Genomic DNA, 20418 nt, shown 5'->3' with positions numbered 1-20418 from the left:
TTATCTACTCTGCTAGTTACATCCTCAAAAAACTCAAGTTTATCAAACATGATTTTCTTTACATAAATCCATGCTAACTTTGTCTAATCCCATTGATATTTTCTAAATGTCCTGTTACCTCGTCCTTTATAATAGATTGTAGCATTTTCCCTACTATTGATGTTAGGCTAACCAGTCTGTAATTCTGTTTTCTTCCTCCCTCCATTTCTTTAAAAATAAGTGCGGTTACATTTGCCAAACTTCAATCTGTTGGGACTGTTCCAGAATTTATAGAATTTTGGAAGATGACAAGCAACGCATCCACTACTTGGCCACCTCCTTTAGTTCCCTGGGATGTAGATTATCAGGCCCTGGGAATTTATCGGCTTTCAGTCCCATTAATCCATCCAGCGCAATTTTTTTAGTAACACTAATTTCCTTCAATTCCTCCTTCTCATTACACCATTGGTTCCCTAGCAGTTCTGGGAAGTTATTTGTGCCTTCCTCCATGAAGACAGAACTAAAGTAGTTGCTTAATTGCTCTGCCATTTTCTTGTTCTCTATTATAAATTTTTCTGTTTTGGACTGTAGGCTCATTTGTCTTCACTAATCGTTTTCTTCTTACATACTTATGGAAGCTTTTACAGGCCACTTTTAAGTTCCTTGCAAGTTTAATCTCGTACTCTACTTTTCCCCTCTTAATCAATCTCTTGGTTCTCTTTTGCTGAATTATAAACTGCTCCCAATCCTCAGGGCTGCTGCTTTTTCTTATAACTTTATATGACTCTGCTTTGGATCCAATCCTTAAATTTGTTAGCCATGGTTGGACCACTTTTCCTGTCGTGATTTTGTGCCAGAAAGGAATGTATAATTGTGGCAATGCATGCATTTGTTCTTTAAATACTAGCCATTGCCTGTCCATCCTGAAAAGAGTGAGAGAACAATAGTGATAGGGGATTCTATCAGAAGGGGAACAGATACACTTTTCTGCAGCCTCAGACGTGACACCAGGATGGTATGTTCGCACCCCAGTGCCAGGGTCAAGGATGTCACTGAGCGGCTGAAGTTTCCCAATCTACCATAGCCAACTCACCCTCATATCTTCTTAGTTTACTTTGTTTAGATTTAGGACTCTTGTTTTAGATTGGACTAATTCACTTTCCGTCCTAATGAAGAATTCTACCATGTTATGGTCACTGTCCCCTAAAGGATCCAGCAAAACAAGACTAATTAACCCCTTCTCGTTGTACAATACCGAATCTAGGAGAGTCTGTTCCCTGGTTGGTTCCTCGACGTACTGGTCTGAAAAAAAAAAACCATTTCATACATACCCCTGGAATTCATCTGTCACAGCATTATTCCTATTTTGGTTTGCCCAGTCTATATGTAGATTAAGGGTCAGAAGTGGGAATGTTCACTGATGATTACACAATGTTTAGCACTATTCACAACCCCTCAGATACTGAAGCAGTCCATGTCCAAATGCAGCAAGATCTGGACAATATCCAGGCTTGGGCTGACAAGTGGCAAGTAACATTCACACCACACAAGTGCCAGGCAATGACCATCTCCAACAAGAAAGAATCTAACTATTGCCCCTTGACATTCAATGGCATTACCATCGCTGAGTCCCCCACTATCAACAACCTGAGAGTTACCATTGACCTGAAACTGAACTGGACTAGCCATATAAATACTGTGGCTACAAGAGCATGGCAGAGGCTAGAAATCCTGCAGCGAACAACTCACCTCCTGATTCCCAAAAGCCTGTCCACCATCTACAAAGCACAAGTCAGAAGTGTGATGGAATACTCTCCACTTGCCTGGATGTGTGCAGCTCCAACAACACTCACAGCTTAAGTCCATTCAGGACAAAGCAGCTGCTTGATTGACACCACATCCACAAACATTCAGTCCCTCCACCACTGACACACAGTAACAGCAATATGCACCAATACAAGATACACTGCAGAAACTCCCCTAGGCTCCTTAGACAGCACTTTCCAAACCCACAACCAATACCATCTAGAAGGGCAGCAGATACATGGGAACACCACCACCTGGAAGTTCCCCTCCAAGCCACTCACTATCCTGACTTGGAAATATATCCCCTTTCCTTCGCTGTCACTAGGTCAACATCCTAGATCTCCCTCCTTAACAGCACTGTGGGTGTACCTACACTAAATGGACTGCAGTGGTTCAAGAAGGCAACTCACCACCACCTGCTCAAGGGCAATTAGGGATGGGCAATAAATGCTGGCCTAGCCAATGAAGCCCACATCCCTTGAATGAAGTCACCCACGATTACTGTAGCACCCTTGTTACATGCATCTGTAATTTCCTGTTTAATGCTGACCCCTACCTTCCCACTACTGTTTGGAGGCCTATAGACAACTTCCACTAAAAGTTCTGTCGAAGGGTCATGAGGACTCGAAACGTCAACTCTTTTCTTCTCCGCCGATGCTGCCAGACCTGCTGAGTTTTTCCAGGTAATTCTGTTTTTGTTTTGGATTTCCAGCATCCGCAGTTTTTTTGTTTTTAACTTCCACTAATGTTTTCTGCCCATTGTTGATTCTTAACTCTAGCCAGACTCTTTCTACATATACATTTTCTGAGCCAATATCCTGTCTCTCTCTTGCACCGATTTCATCCCCAACTAACACTACCACGCCACCTCCTTTTCCTTTTTGCCTGTCCTTCCTAAATATTGAATACCCTTGGATATTCAATTCCCAGCTGTGGTCACCCTGCAGCCATGTCTCCGTAATTACAACCATATCACACCCATTTGCATTTATTTGCACTGTTAATTTGTCTGCCTCATCTGAATGCATGGAGCATTTGCAATAAAGTGCCTTCAGACTTGTCTTTTTAACATTTTTACACTTTTTTGTACTATGGCTTAACTTGCTACTAGCCCTGGTTTCCTCTGTCTTCCACTTTTGCTTTATACTTTTCTGTCCTTCATTTCTATCTTTGTTTTCCTCTCTTGTGTCTCCCTGCTCAGGTTCCCATCCCCCTGCCACTCCCACAGTACTAGCAAATACCCTGCAAGGATATTGGCACTGGTCCTGCTGGGGCAGAACCCATCCAGCTTGTACAGGTCCCATCTTCCCCAGAATCGGTCCCAATGCCTCAGGAATCTAAATCCCTTCCTCCTACCCATTCTCTTCAGACACGCATTCATCTGGTCTATTCTCCTATTCTTGACCTCATTAACACGTGTAATCCTGAGATTACTACCATTGAGGTCGTGCTTTTTAATTTATTTCCTAGCTCCTTATATTCTGCTTTCAGGACTCATCCCTCTTTTTAGCTATGCCATTGATACCAGTATGGACCCTGAACTCTGGCTGTTCATTCTCTCCCCTCATAACGTCCTGCAGCCGCTCAGTGACATCCTTGACCCTGGTACTGGGGAGCCAACGTACCATCCTGGTGTCACGTCTGAGGTTGCAGAAAAGTGTATCTGTTCCCCTTACGATAGAATCCCCTACCACTATTGCTCTCACTCTTTTTTTCTTCCCGTCCCTGTGTAGCTGAGCCACTTGTGGTGCCATGCACTTGATTCTTGCTACATTCCCCTGAAAAATCATCTCCCCCAGCAGTATCCAAAATGGAAAATCTGTTAGAGAGGGAGATGGACCCAGGGGACTCCTGCACTACCTGCCTAGTGCTTTTACTCTGGCGGTCACCCATTCCCTTTCTGCCTGTGCACTCTTTACCTGTGGTGTGACCACCTCACTGTATGTGCTATCCACAAAGATCTCAGCCTTGCGGATGCTCCACAGTGACTCCAGCCACAGCTCCAGCTCCGAAACGCATATTTCAATTAGCTGCAGCTGAAGGTACTTCGTGCGCACCGTGGTTGCCCTGGACACTGGATGTGGCCGAGCTGCCCTGCATGACTTACCCTTAAATTACTCCCTTTACCTCTACTTCCTCTAGTTAATACAATGGGTAGTAGTCATGCTTCAGCTACACAAAGCCCTGGCTAGATCATACAGGCAAGCAGGAAGATGATGTTGAGGCCACGATCAGATCAGCTATGATCTCACTGAATGGCAGAGCAGGCTTTCGGAGCCTGCTTCTATGTTCTTACGCCTGGAATACTGGGCGCAGTTCTAGCCACCACACCTTAGGAAGGATATATTGGTGTTGGGGGGTGTGCAGCGTACAGAATGATACCTGGACTCAAAAGGATAAATTACGAAAAGAGATTGCACTAAAGTTATATTCCCTGGAATTTTGGTGAAAAAGAATGGTTTGATCAAAGTTCTCAAGGTTTTAAAGGGAGCTACTGGTTTCTCTGTATCCATCCTATTTCCACTGATGGCGACTAGGGGCTGTGGTTTAAAAGTTAGAGCCAGGCACTTCAGGAAGGAAGTTAGGAAATACTTCCATAGTCAAAAGGTGGTAGGAGTTTGGAACTCTTTCCCAGCAAACAGCAGATAATACAAGTTTCAATTTTTAATTTTAAATCTGAGATTGATATATTTCTATAAACTAAAGGTATATGAGGCAAAGGGAGGGATATGAAGTGAAATCACAGATCGCCCATGCTCTCACTGAATGGTGGAACAAGTTTGAGGGGCTAAATGACATCCTTCTGTTCTTATTTTCTTAAGCCTCCACTTAAATGTGACAAAACTATCTGTTTCAATCACTCATGACAGCAAGTATCCACATTCTCAGCAATCTCTAAAGAGAGAGGGGAGAGAGAAAATTAATGAGAAACAAAAAAGATCCAAAAGGCAGGCAGAGTGAGCCAAAGGATAACAGTGGGAAAACAGGCTCTGGAAGAACAGATGGCAATAATAGCTGAGAAATGCTGCAGGTGTTCATGACTTTCCTCTGCCTGTTATTTTAGCTGAGACATTAATTTATCTAAAACAAGACAAAGCTGATGTTAAAATAACACACAGGGGAACATCACAAAACCAGTTAATATCTGCCTGATATCACCAGTCATTTCTATGCATAATTTTCTGTTCATGAACGACATGGGAAATCACATTAAATAAACGGTGAGAAATAACCCTTCAGTCATAAAATGGCTAATATTTGAGCTATATTTTGAGGATCCTCACAAGCAGCTATGATCTTTAAAAATCCTACATATTTGCGCACTTCCTGTCATCGTTTTCATTATAAATTTCACATGCCCACATTGACAATGGAAAATGCCTGTGGAATTTTGTCGTCCAATCACAGCTCCTTCTTCCTGGAGGCAATGCAGAATCACCACCTGCAGGAGGGTGGGATTACAACACGACGTGCTTACATAGGCAGTTTCCACTAAAACTCTGGATACTTTTTGAAAACTTCCACATAAATATCATAACGTCTCACGTCAAAATTACTTATCCAATTATCCCATGGTCTCTAATCGGTCTTCACCCGAATGTCAAATTTGACTCCCTATGTATAGCATCACAAGAAATCAACTGACACACATTAAAAAGAAATAAGTATGCCTGTCACATGGCCTGCTAAAACATCAATGCAAACAACTCCCTCCGGAATTTCCCATTTTAATTATGTCCCCACCTGTCTGTTATGTTTGTATATAACCATCATGTTTTAATGGGATTTTTCAACAAATGTTACATTCCATGACACTGAAATGCTCTAAAAGAGAGGGTCTCAGGTGTATGCAGTTCACGTCTCTAGACAATAGTTGGCACTGATCAAACCTTGAATTTTCAAGTGCCCAATGCACAGGCTTTGCCCGTTTTCCTCCACTGAAGATTACATTTGTTCTCTAAACACTTTGAGCCACTTCTTGGACCAGAGGCACTCAGACCCGCCTCCCAATCTATACCCTAAAAGGTTACCTCATTAAAATCACCCATCTAAAAAGTGGGTATTATGTCCATGAAATCTCTCAAATAGTAGCAGTGAAACTGCTGGACTGAACAGTGTGAACCAGAAAGAGCGGTGGTCTGTCAGAGGGTGCTAATTCTTTAGCAGTGCAGCCTGGGAGCGGTACAGCCCAACCAGGGTGGGAATTCCTGCCAGACTCTACTTCCTGCTTCATATCCAACCTACTCCCCAATCTCTCTTCTCCTCTTCTCACACACTTGGCTGTTTATTTATGGCAACTAATCCCAAATACAATAGCTTTCTATATGCATCATGCTTGTTACTACCATTACACTTTCCCATCACACTTGAATAACATTGTAATTTTGATAAAACATATCCTCCTACTCACCATGAGCAATGGCACAGGAGTTCTGCTAGGTATTAAGTTCTGCATGCAGTTACCACAGTCATTCTACTTGAAAATACAAAGTTAACTTGCAAAAATGAAATTAAATAGAACAATTATATTAATGTACAGCACTTTACATTGCTCATTCAAAAGATGATCTATGCACTTTGACTGATCAGCAGATTTAGTCTCCAGGGCACTTCGGTGCACAGTTAAATCAGTAGCTAGTATTGCATCCATTACTGATGCAGCAAAATTTTCAACCAAACGAACACAAGCTGCTAATACAATCTCGGTCCTATACCCTACCTGAAGCTGCCCCTTCATTCCAGAGCAGGGACTGTTACATCCTGAGAGGGGGAATTCCTGATTCATTAAAACTATTGCAGGATCAAGAATTCCTAACCAATAAATGGCAGAGGGAACTCACAGATCAAAGCGATAGTTTCAGGAAGGAACCAGGAAAAAAGCACATCACAGGATAGGCCAGGAGGAAGCGGGGGGAGGAGGAGACGACAACAAGGAGCAAGTTCCAATGACTGATTGCACAGAGATTTGAACTGGGCTACTGGGGAACTTCATTGTTTGACAGTTTCAAACAAAATGTTAGGCAGGTACCTTCAGTAACACAGGAGAATTCGCATTGAAGATTTAATTAAATCTGTTTAATTCTTTATAAGGTATTGTAATTTTGCAAATAGACATACAATCTCTAACTGCATTTTGTCAAGCCGCTACTTATATACCTTTGGGGCTGAGAGTGGTGTGTAGTATTGCTATGAAATTAAATCAATGTCTTCTCAATTTGGACCTGATGTGTCAGTTTTGGGAGATTTATGAGGGGTGTATTAGCAGATCTATAGTTGAATTTTGAAATGCTTGTGTCATGCCCAAACTCACAGGTCCTGTGAGCACTTGTGCTTGCTCTGTGAGTGGAGCACAAGCCCACAGGACAAGGCAGCATCAAGATATTGAAGCTTTGACCTAGCTGGTTCCTGTAAACTATGTGCTAGATAGTGACCAGAAAGGTAGCTGTGACCAGAGGCTCAGAAAACACATATGTGCAGCGGTACACCAAAAAACTTATATGCAAAAGATAAATATTTGCAGTGTAAAGAGATTAATTTCAGGAAGCTGTTTTTGTTCTCACTTAGGGGGTTGGCCAGATTCTAATGCTGCTGCTGTTGTGATTCATACTTACTTCAATACTTGCGCTGCAGTGTTTGGACCGTACCACTGTCCAATCAACTTCCCTTCTCCGACACCCATTTGAGCTGGTCCAAGACAAAGGAGACATAATTACAATCGTCAACCTTTTCCAGAAGCAAGTGCCCAATCTACTCATCCTTCCCATTAATAGCCAACCTCACCCCCAATAATATAGAAATCAGTTATGTAAATCCATTTGGAGAAATCACTGACCCAATTCAGCACTTCAGGTGTGGCTTGACCCACTCCGTTACACAATGGAGCCGTGACATGCTCAAGTAATACAGAACAGGACCGGTTTGGTAGGCAGTATTTGTTAATACCAGCAGTATTTAAACAGTGTTTAAAAAATTGTTTACAAAATATATATTTGTAAGAGATTAAGTTATTCAAACTACTAATCATTTAACAAAGTTGTAATAATAAGTACAGTAATTAAGTGACCTGATAAAAACTCAGAACATTTCTGTTGATGAGGTGCTGTTGTCTGTTTCTATGCTTCTGGATTGTTGCCTGTGGACAAACAGCCTTGGCATAAGTTTTCACTTCCACATGAATAAGTCATGTGTAGTAGGAATAGAGGGCAAACCCATTCCATGACCAACCTGGGACTTATCCATGCATCGCACAGGCTGTTTTAATGAAATCCAAGAGGTCAAACTCTCCTGTTACAAGTACAGTAACTCAACCTTCTAACAGTGCTGGACTCTAGGATTGGCAGGCATTCCTTCCTGCAGTTGCACCACATCACAACTGATTCCGCACAATGACAGACACCTTTTCTATCTATCCAGCCAACCTTAACTGGCTGTGAATTCTGGACATTTATCCAATGCCTGTCAAGCTGTAGTGTTTCTGCAGGATGGTGTCTAATAAGCACTTCTCCCATATGTGTGAATTACAGTACCTAATGTTACATTGTGACATACACAGCACACTCTCATATAAAATTTATTGGTCATCTCCCGAGTTTGGCAGGGTTCTGCTTCAAGTCTGATTAAGAGCCCTCTCTAACACCATAATCACCTGTGACCATTCTCAAGCAGGTCCAGTCACAGACAACACTATCTTGCAGCTTGTGGGGAGCACGGGCAAAGACAATGAAGATGGATAAATAAAGTGCAAGAGCAGACATCACATTGGAGGAAGGTAAGTTCCAGAATGGGATCAAGTATGCATATGGTACATGCAATAGGGGCAGTGAGGGTGACTTTACATAGAATTACACAGCACAGAAACAGGTCATTCAGCTGAATTGGACCATGCCAGTATTTATACTTAACAAGAGCTTCGTCTGACTAACTAACACATCCTTCTATTCCATTCTCACTCATCCCCTTAACTGTATCATTGCTATCTGCTGTAACCTCTTGATGTGGCAGTGAGTGCCACATTCCCACCACATACTGTGCAAAGGAATTCCTCCTAAATTATTTAATTTACATTTATGCCCCTTGTTCTGGACTCAGTCGTAAGTCAGCCTACTCCCCTTCCAGTGAATGCAGCAGTTGGTACCCCTTCCCCGTTTGGCGAGTTCAGCATCGGCAGTTACCTACTTATTGGTGTGGAGTGCTCTTCATATCAGTGAAACAGCAACACCGTGAAGGCTCACACACAGTAAGGCCAACAAGGGTGGATGCACCCCTTGCAGTTGTGGGCAATACTCCCAAACCCTGATATTGTATGTAGTATTTAGAACTACAATATAGGAAGCACATTATATTATTTAAAAAAGCTTCAATGAGAATGTAACGTAATACTGTCTGTTGTGAAGAAATATAAATACAGTCCCCACCAGGGAATGCACTCACCTTTAAAATGGGCAAACACATGTATATCAGCAAAAAAGCAATAACTATTAATCATTTGCATCAATGTCAATTTCATAGTTGCTGGTAATAGCGACTCAAGAACTCCTTGAATTTCAGGCAGAAATAGCTCTGCTTTCTTGCCTGACAAGCTTACAGCATTATTACTATATGTTGTAGAGTATACAGTACAAAACATTGGTTACTGGTACATTCCAATATATCATACACTTACCGTTGCGTATATATTGACTAATCATGTTTGCATGTGCCCGCTATAAACAATGGAGCTTCTACAAGGAAAGGTTTGAAAAATTGGGCTTATTTTTGTTAGAATAACGCTGATTGGCTATGATAAAAAGGTTTAAAATTACAAAACGGTGAGACAAGATACACAGAAGCAATTTTTTTTCCAGTAATCCCGCAACTAGAGGGGCCATAGACACAAGATTAAATGCAAGAGATTTAAAAAAGAAAGCAGATTTGTGAAGTCTGTGGAATCCACTTCCAGAGTTAATAGTCAAGGCAGTAACTCTGACAAGATTCCAGATTAGACTGGTGAATAAAAAGGGATAAATGGATATGGGACTAGGCTGAGTAAATGGCAACAGTGACTAGTTGGGCCAAACAGCCTGTTACCACCTTGCAACTTCTATGCATAACACAGCAGTGGCAGATAGCTCACCTATCTGATGAATGGAGTAGTAGCTGTCTTTCTTGTCAAGAAAAGCATTCAATATGTTGTAATATTCATCCCTTTGCTGTTTCCTGTTTGCCCATCTCCAGTCTGCAAAGAAAAAGGAGGGAATGAATTGGAAATTAGGAAGCACAAATTAAAACAAAATTTCAGGAAACAGCTTCTGAACAAGCAGGAAAATGGTGGTATGTCAAAAATCACAGGAAATAGGGGGGAGAAATCTGGAAGATAGTGATCCATCACATAGTTTACCTTTTACAGACTGACCAAGATAATGTTGCATTTTAGGACCCCATTCCATCCCCATTCACCCAGCGGCTTGGCAGGGATACAAATAAGTGATGAAACCATTTATTTCACGCTGTACACAACACCAAACTTTCACCTAGACCATCACATGGCCTGAATATAGCTAATCAGAGAATCTAGGGATCTGTTCTCAGAACTCACCTCGACCCAAATGTCTGCAGATAAGAGCCTGGGCGAAGATCATTTGTCCGCACCGCAACATACAGCCCCAGCCATTATCAGAGGTGGGTCCTGTGCCTCCTGTCCACAACAAAACAATTCAGCATATTTATGTATATTTAGTATTTATAACATGCAATGCACTTAGCACAAGAGATACACATACCATAATACACCTATCCCTTCTCCATGTTATTTTGCAACCAATTCTAGCGTGCAGAATCATCCGAGGATTAATCGCACCATTGACCCGTATACAGGATCAGTATAGTGTTTTCCGACTTGTAGCCCAATGCTATCCATATGCACTCCAGAATCTGATTTGCCCTACTCTAGGGACACTAAACCACCCACTGAAACAAAACCAAGCACTGTTAAAATATATCTAACCCTCACTTCTTTTTAAAAGATTTTTCAGCTGCTTATTTTGCATGTTCACATGACACACCCTTTGACTTTTTCTTCTGTCTGGGGTACTAACCACGTAGTTCACATCATCGGAGTTCTCTTTTGATACAGTGGGGTCCACTAAACCTAGTTTTCAATGGTTCGTCAGACAAAGGCAACAAGACTAGTGCCTTATTCCCTGGTTCAAACTATACCTTTGGTGTTTTTTCCACTTGTGCTCTCATCACCTGCTGAGAAGCCTCGAGATGTTTTCTAGCCACTACAAGACTTTGAGAGCCTTTCTCGGAACTTTGACGCAGAATCTAGGAGAATAGTTTCCTCCCATGCCAAAAATCTCTAAACTCATGTCCATTGAGAATGACAAGAACAATATCCCTTCATCACAATCCTGAGGATGCGCAAAAGGCCCAAATCATACTCTTAGGGTCTAGTTTGTCTCTCCAAAGCATGTTGAGAATGCAGGTGATAAGCAGATGACTTGAGCTGCTTCGCTTTGAAATTACACATGACCTCCTGAAACACACCTGACATGAAATTTGTTCCATTAGTCAGATTGAACTTCTTTTGGCAACTCATGCCTAGCGAAAAACTGGACCAACTCCTCAACCACAACTTTCATTGTGACCTTTATCCAATGGTACTGCCTCTGGAAATCAAGTGGACAAATCCATGACCTAATTTAGTATTAGGCAAGGGTCCAACATATTCCACAAGAACCATACTAAATAGTTCATCAAATGCAGATATTGGTATTAATAGGACTGGCTTGATCAAGAGTTGTGGCTTCCCAATCATTTGACACGACATGTCTTACAAAAGTTAACCACATCCTTCTGCAGCTTCTGCCGACAAAAATGCACTAATGTGACATTCTCTAAGAATACCCAAATGACCTGTGGCCAGAAACTCATGGGCAATTCTCAAAATCTCACTCTGGTAACTAGGGACAATAACTTGATGGACTACAGGTGGCCTCTATGGAGGTCTCCACTTCCTCCTTAATAGGTCATTCTTGATGCAACACTCAGGGACCTTTTCAGGCTCTGCCTCAGAACATGCTGTCTGACACAAGCTCCTCAAATCAAGGTTTGCTTGTTCTGCCTCAACGAGGGAGGATCTGCTATACAATTTACCATTGTTAGCCTTGGAGCCTTTAACACCAACATCCCCATCTAAATCATTGAAAAAGTTTCAGCCAAAGGACAAAAATAGCTTGCTGCCCCGCCTTGAACTAAACTTGTCCTCCAGACTTTCTCTTTTGCTAACCTGAGGGGTGCCTGTGTCTTTACCTCTGCCACCTTTCTCAACAGAGCCAGATTTTTTTTCAGTCTCAAACTTCTTATCTCACCAATTTCTTTGGGAGTTTCCAAATTGGGGCCTATTACTAATATGAGAGTCAATTCACAAACATCTGAAACTGTTGCGGCTTCCTTTACTCTATGAACTTTTATGTTCTTCCAGGTGGGGCCTTATTCCCACAGGGAAGCTATTTTTAAATTCTTCCACCAGAATCACCTCCCTAAGGCTCTCAGCCTTATTCAACCTTCATCGATCTATACTACCTATCAAACACCATTTCCTTCTTTCTAGCGATAACCTGCTTCCTTTTCAAATTTCTGAATTTCTGCCTGTAAGCCTCTGGTACCAACTCATAGGGATTGAAAATAGCAGTCTTCACTCTCAGACTTCACTGCTCTTCTGAAAGAGATGAGAACACCTCCAAAGATTTCCTTCCGAAAACACTCCGTAGGAGCATAATCACAGAATCACAGTGCAGAAGAAGCCCTTCGGCCCATCGAGTCTGTACCGACACGTGAGAAACACCTGACTTACGTACCTAATCCCATTTACCCGCACTTGGCCCATAACCCTCAATGTTATGACATGCCAAGTGCTCATCCAGATACTCTTTAAAGGATGTGAGGCAACCCGCCTCCACCACCCTCCCAGGCAGCGCATTCCAGACCGTCACCACCCTCTGGGTAAAAAAAGATTTTCCTCTCATTCCCCCTAAACCTCCTGCCCCTCACCTTGAGCTTATGCCCCCTTGTGACTGACCCTTCAACTAAGCTGCTCCCTATTCACCCTGTCCATGCCCCTCATAATCTTGTTCACCTCGATCAGGTCGCCCCTCAGTCTTCTCTGCTCCAACGAAAACAACCCAAGTCTATCCAACCTCTCTTCATAACATAAATGTTTCATCTCAGGCAACACCCTGGTGAATCTCCTCTGCACCCCCTCCAGTGCAATCACATCCTTCCTATAATGTGGCAACCAGAACTGCACACAGTACTCCAGCTGTGACCTCACCAAGGTTCTATACATCTCCAACATAACCTCCCTACTTTTGTAATCTATGCCTCGACTAATAGAGGCAAGTGTCCCATATGCCTTTTTCACCACCCCACTAACATGCCCCTCCGCCTCCAGCGATCTATGGACACACACGCCAAGGTCCCTTTGTTCCTCAGACTTCCTAGTGCCATGCTGTTCATTGAATACTTCCTTGTCAAATTAATCCTTCCAAAGTGTATCACCTCACACTTTTCAGGGTTAAATTCCATCTGCCACTTATCTGCCCATTTGACCATCCTATCTATATCTTCCTGTAGCCCAAGGCACTCAACCTCACTGTTAACCACCCAGCCAATCTTTGTGTCATCTGCAAACTTACTAATCTTACCCCCACATAGTCATCTATGTCGTTTATATAAATAACAAATAAAAGGGGACCGAGCACAGATCCCTGTGGTACGCCACTGGACACTGGCTTCCAGTCACTTAAGCATCCTTCTGTCATCGCCCTCTGCCTCCTACAACTAAGCCAATTTTGAATCCACCTTATCAAATTACCCTGTATCCTTTGCCTTCTTTATAAGTCTCCCATGTGGGACCTTGTCAAAGGCTTTGCTGAAATCCATATAAACTACATCAACTGCACTACCCTCAACTACACACCTGGTCACCTCCTCAAAAAAATTCAATCAAATATTGTTTAGGCCAATTCAGGTTTATGATGATTTTCTCAAATGACACAAAGTACATTCCACTCCGTCCTCACTAAATTTAGGTACCAAGTGAATATTTTTTGCAAAATCAAAGTAAGAGGGAGTTTGTTATATGTCAACTCATGAAAATGCAGGAGTAGGCCATTCTACCCCTCGTCATTCATCTAGATCGTGGTTGACCAGTATCTCAACTCCAGTCTCCCACTTGTGTTCTGTAACTCTTAATAATACTCTTCCTAACAAAAATCCATCAATCTCAGTTTTGACATTTTCAAGTGACCTGTACCGGCAACAGCTTTGGGCGGGGGGGGGGCTCCTGGATTTCCACCACTTTGGCATCACCCTTGAAAGACCCAGACAGAATTTTAAGATTATGCTCCCTTCTTCTGGGCTCTTCCACGTTCATCTTTCAATGTCTCTTTACAACTTTCTGCTTCCATCTACACTGTTTACTGTTGTCACTTAATTTGGTGCTGTCAGCAAACTTAGATATATGGTTCTCTACTCCTTCATCCAAGTTATGTGCTGTGATATATAAAAATAGCGATGAGAATTAATCAAGCATGCAAAAAAGTTTTATCATGTCACTGTGAAATATCTCTTAGCTGAAAGAAAACAGAAAATGCTGGAAATACCCTCTCTCTCCACAGATAATGCCAGACCTAACAAGAGTCAACTTTACAGGTCTGTGACCTTTCAAAAATGGGAAAATTAATTGGACTTGATTATTAGATTCCAGTGTGTAGTTCACTCTGTTATTCATTGCTCTAACAATGGATGTACTCCAAAACCTAAAAGTTAAGCTATTGTCACAATATTACTCGTTTTCTTGATTTTAGTGACATTCAATCTCCAAACTAGGCACTGTTCACATGCAGAACATTTCCACAGGAAGGGAGTGTAAGACTATCTTAAAATCCAATGAATTTCAGTTGTGAAAGACAGGTAATAAGTACCTACCAATGGGAGAGAAATTCTTCCTGTATGTAAACCAAAGTCGTGAGGTAACATCTGCAAAGATCTCATCTTTATCTAGAGGAAGGCAAAAGGAACAAGCTCACAATAAAGAAGAAAAATATCACTCATTGTCCTCTGTACTTCAGTATGGCTATAAAACTGGATTTAGAGAAAGAAAAGATGAATTTGTATTAATCTAGATGTAATCATACCCTCGCGGTGTGTCAAAGCACTTCACAATCAATTAGCTGCTTTTTCTGTAGTGTAATCATTGTTTTTTAGGCAACATGATAGCCAAGTTGTGCACAGTGAGGTCCCACAAACAGCAATGAGACAAACGGCCAACTGACATGTTATATTTTGGTAATGGATGATGGATAATGGTCAGCCATGACATTGGGGACAACTCCCTGCTCTTCAATCAGTGGCATGGGATGTTTTTGCTTCAACATGTGGGTAAGACCTTGAATTAACATCTCACCAGAAAATTTGGCACCTCAGGCAATGCGGCACTTCACTTCCTCAGTAGTGCATTTGAATATCAATCTAGATGATATGCTTAAATTGTGCACTGAAGTTCAAACAAATTTATTTCAGGACTGTCTGCTGACTTCCTCAAAGAGATAAGTAATCTTGTGACATCCATTGATAATGCAAGTTTTCATTTTCTGTCCTGCCTTTCATAACTTGCAAACAGCCCAAAGAACTTCACAACTAATCATGTACTTTTGTCGTCAATTTGTTTTGAGCAAGGTCCCACAAACAGCAATGAGATAAATGTCCAGGTGATCTGCTTTAGTGATGCTGGTTGTTGCATAAATGCTGGCCAGAGCACTGGGAGAACTCCCCTGCTCTTTTCTGAAATAGTGCCATGGGATCTTTTACATTAATCAGAGAGGGAGGATAGGGCCTTGACTACTGTTTTTATCTGCATATGTAAATTTTCTGGATTAAACAGTGCAATTAAAACATATTCAAATTTAGAAGGCTGAGATATAAAGCAACAATGGATACAAGTGTAACCTGGGATTAGAATTATACAGTACAAGTTTATATTTTGTGATTACTATTACAAGACCGTCAAAATAAATAAACTTCTCTCCGGTGAGTCTTGCTGCAAGTACACGTATGGACATAACATAAAAACCAATAACAAATTATTTCAATAAGAATTGGATATCTGAGAAGGTAGAATGTTAAAGGCTGCAGGGAAATTCAAGGATTAGGTGTCAGTCATCAGTTGAAGAGCTTGCACTGAGCACAGTGGACAATCCAAATGGTGCTGTTATGCACTGTAACTGAGTGGCAGTAAATGAGGAATGGGCTGGAATGATCAGCAGGCTACAAACCTCATTTTGTCCAGTGAGAATGTTGAGCAGATTCTATCGTATGAAGACTTGAATACATTCAGTAACACTGAGGCACAGCAATGTCTATTACTTTACTTGTTGTCACTGAGACCTCCTGTGGCTTTACCCACAGGTAAGCCGAAGCTTAGGGTGTGGTTATAGATGTTTACTGGGGCCCCAAGTAGACACAGAACTAGATGCTTCTCCTCAGTAGTAATTTCACTTGAGCTACAGTAACCGAGCTTGGTATCTTTACACACAGCTCCTGACACTGGCCCAGGTTATAACTTTCAAAAGAGAGTGGGGTATATAATTGAAAAGACAACATTTGCAGGGTTATGGGAAAGAATAAGATAGTTCTGTGAATGAGCTGACAGGCACAATGGATCGAATGGCCACCTTCTGTGCTATAAGATTGCGTGTTAAGAAACGTAGCTGGGCATATGAAGCTCATTCCTCCAGTCGACCAATTCTTTGCCCAACTGCATTTTGAACAGCCCTAATACTTACTACACAGTTTGATAGATTGCCCAGGGTAAAGATATGCCCAGGGTAAAGATATTCTCCCTCACACCAGTTTTAAATCTACTTTGCAAAACATGCATTTATAAAGTAGGGATCTTGGTTTACATCAGTTTATAAATTATCAGATATTTTGAAAACTTCAGTTAGGTCCCTCTGAGCACCTTCCTTCCAGGCTGTGGAGTTTGAATTTCCATAATCCATCACTGTTGATCTTTATAACATCCAAGATATTAGATTTACTGTGAAAACCGAATAGGTGATTATCCACTCTTTTACTTTTGAAAAAATATTACAGGGATTCAGCTGAGAAAGGTCCTACAGTGGAATATCTTGCCAGTTTATGGTTGGATGGAGGAGTAGCCATAAAGCAAGGTAATAATGAGCCAATGTTACTCACCGAACCTAACCTCAGCATGTCAATGCCTTCAGGAGGGGACAGATAAGGGAGGGAGGTAGAGATGATTCCTTGGCTCCTGAGGCAACACTACTATGCCAACAACTACTGGGATTGGGCTTTGTATACTATTCCAAATGTCTCGGGGAGGGGGTGGGCGGGGAGGGGGAGAGCCTAGTGTAAGTTTGAAAAAATCTTTCTGCAGCAAAGGCTCAAAGAATCACAATAGTTCCAACACAGAAAGTGGCTGTTTGACCCTTGCGTCTGTGCTGGTTCTCCAAAAGAGCAATTTGCTTAGTGCCACTCCCCAGTCTTTTCCCCATAACGCTGAAAATTTTTCCTTTTCAGATAATAATCCAATTCTCTTAAACGCCTTGATTAAATCTGCCTCCAATACACTTTTCAAGCAATGTATTCCAGATCTCAACCGCTCATTGTGTGAAAAGGTTTTTCATGCTGCCATTGCTTCTTTTGCCAATTTTCTTAAATCTGTGCCCCCTCTGGTTCTTGATCCTTCCACCAATGGGAACAGTTTTTCCCCATCTAAACTCCCCAGATCTCTCACGATTTTGTATATCTTCATTAAATCTCCTCTCAACTTTCTCTCGGGTTCAGTAGAAATGAAGATTACAAGTCTTAAGAACTAGCCTGAAGATGGGCCACACTAGCAATGATGTTAAGAAGCTTGCATGCTCCAGCGTAATCTCCATATCATTAATTAGAAAATAAGTCGCTCCTGTTTAAAATACCTTTACAGGAAGTTGAAACATCTCAGGAAGGGGGGAAAAAAAATGAAACTGTCAGACTTGAGCCAGAATATTAATGGAGAACAGGGCTAACAACTGAGGTCTGCTACATATCCAAAACAGATAAATGAAGAGGATGGGGAGTAAGTAAACGGAAAGATAAGGTAGTAATAATTGATGAGTACAACCAACTTAAAATAATGCTCTTTGAGAAATGTGCAAAGGAAAAAGCACTGCAAGACTGCTTAACACACTATGTTGTGTACCCCTGAGAGCTCACGACTAGACTTGGTTCCTACAAGATGGTACCCAAGTAAGTGGAACCTCTGCAGACATACGACAATATAATCTCTTGCACATCATCCAGCAACATGTGTTAGCAAAGACATGGGGATTTGAGTATATGGTATTCAGGGATGAACATAGAGAAGTGAAATAAGATACATTGCTGACAGATAGGTCAATTAACTTTTAAAACTGTAATACCTCCACAGGAAAAATCTGCAAGGAAAACAAGCAATTGTGAAAATGAACGCTAAACAAACACACTCGCATTTATCTCATCTCTCAGAACATTTTAAAAGCAATTCACATATAATGACATGCTTTGACATGTCGTGGCTGTTCATTTTTATTATTTTGAATAGAGCAACTCAAATGCAAAGGAGGAAAAATATACAAAACACATTGGGAAATAGGAGAGAAAGAATATTGGGAAGAGTATTGGAAAGGTTAAACAAGCTGTAATAGCTATTAAGGTTGCAAAATGGCACTGAAAGTGAAAGTAAAGGATGTTGATACAATAATACAACATTTTACAAGAGTGGTTAGGGAGGAGTTAGAACTCCAAAAGATTAACAATTACACGATAATCAAAGATAAAAAAGTAGAGTATAGCTAGGAAAATAAAACTGTCTTAAAATTTCTGCTGGACAATAAATACCCGCAGGATCAACATGGAGGCTATTTCACAGATTCAGAGATCGAAGACCTACAAATTCCTGGCATATATCCTACAGTGCTTTAGTAGATGGCGTAGCTGCATTATTGGAAATATACAAATATAGTATCTACAAGCACAATTAGCCAATGTAAAATAATGGAAACCATTCTGAAGAATAGACCGAGAAATTACATATCAATATGTGACAATTTAATAAGGAGCCAACAGCAGGGAATTACAAGGGTAGATCTTACTTAACAAACTTCCTCACCCACTTTGTGATTACAAATAAAATAGATGATTTAGACTATTTCAGAAAGCATGTAACAAGGTTCCACAAAAACTTTTTACATAGAAATCACGGAGACTCCCAAGGGACAAAACGGAACTAAATAGAACATTAGATTTAAAAAGACATTGGATGCAGGTGCAGTGCCAGATTGGGGGCTGGAGCTGTTGAGTGAGGTACTGAAGGTGTAATCAATTTGGACTCCTGTTTTAAATCAACACAAATGACCTGGGCATGAAAACTGAACACAAGCTTGTTAAATTTGCTGATAATATTAGAGGCAGTGAATGTTGTGAATGAGTTGCAGATTTATATTGATTGTGCAACTGGGCAGGTAACCAGCAAATTAAATTCAATATTGGCAACTGCAAAGTAAAAAGATATTGGGATTAGAAATGAACAGCACAGGTAAACAATGAAATAGTTACTTGCAAGATATACAAAATAAGTCTGCTACGAACAGTAGACTCATCATTTTCAATGTTGAGACTATGGAGAAGCAATTTGAAAGAGCAAAACTAATTTTAGGATGCAGTTAGAACAGTGAATAGCTCCAATTTGGCTTTATCCACAAAGGTGCAGCTCCAGGCTAAGTGCTTAACTCTGGGATTTTGGCAAGCGCGGGAATTTGGTGCAGTGAGAGCAGTGGTGCTGTCCAAGTGAAGATGATCTGAAGCCCAGAGGGGTTATAAATTTAAATTAGTGAAAAGTACATTTTAAGAGTAGAGCCAGCAGAAAGAGATATTTTACTCAAAAGGGTGAAAACATTTCAATAAATTGAGCAGGTCAAATTAAAAAACATAAATGCTTTTAAAATGCAGCTGGTTGCTGGTCTGAGCTAGTTAACCTAGTTGAATGATAACTTGATTGAACCAAATGGCCTTTTCTGATTCAAATTATATTTTAAAAAAAGTTAAACCACAGCACAGTTTAGGGTAAGTACTAATAGTTACAGTCTCCTTTAAAAGATTGTTTCCAGAGAGAAATTGAGTAAAATCCCTTCTGGATGTTGTGATTTTACCCTATCAGAGTGTTGTAAAGATATGGTAACTTGCCCAGCTTCTTCCCCAATCTCTCAACAGCAAGCTCCCTATTTACAGAGTCAGCCCAGTGACAGCCAGCCCCCAACCCTCTGTCCCAACTAATACCAGAAACAGTCTATCTCCTACCACCTCTCTCCCAAACTACCTGTGAGTACGGTGCCCCAGTACCTGAGAGTGCACTGTATTTTGTTCCTAAAATCCAAACAGGTTCTGTTGTTTCTGGAAAGTCTTCAAAATCGCCAAACCTCAAGGTGTCGTATGTTAGAGTAGCTGGGGAGAAATAAAAAAAAGTTACAGCATAATCTACTGAAAGATTCTGAAGATGAACACAATCCCAGAATTTTCAATCCTCTATTTCCCCACAGGTGTCACCCCTTC

At 41.1% G+C, this 20418-nt stretch overlaps 1 protein-coding gene across 3 annotated transcripts in view; it reads right to left on the bottom strand.

The window, feature by feature from the left end:
• atg4b (autophagy related 4B, cysteine peptidase) overlaps positions 1-20418 on the bottom strand; it is a 73007-nt gene that overhangs the window by 19765 nt on the left and 32824 nt on the right. For 2 of the 3 annotated variants that reach the window (XM_041182753.1, XM_041182756.1), the window contains exons 2-6: positions 20209-20310; positions 14755-14826; positions 10361-10459; positions 9899-10000; positions 7398-7470 (exon numbers count right to left, since the gene is read on the bottom strand). In XM_041182753.1, coding sequence (XP_041038687.1) covers positions 7398-7470; positions 9899-10000; positions 10361-10459; positions 14755-14826; positions 20209-20310 — 448 coding nt within the window. The remainder of the gene's footprint in view (positions 1-7397; positions 7471-9898; positions 10001-10360; positions 10460-14754; positions 14827-20208; positions 20311-20418) is intronic. The other variant, XM_041182755.1, reaches the window with a different exon arrangement.

This window comes from Carcharodon carcharias, chromosome 2 (genome assembly GCF_017639515.1).
Source record: "Carcharodon carcharias isolate sCarCar2 chromosome 2, sCarCar2.pri, whole genome shotgun sequence".
NCBI lineage: Eukaryota > Metazoa > Chordata > Chondrichthyes > Lamniformes > Lamnidae > Carcharodon > Carcharodon carcharias.
Note: the sequence above shows the minus strand (reverse complement) of the source record. Positions and strands in the feature narration are given on the sequence as shown.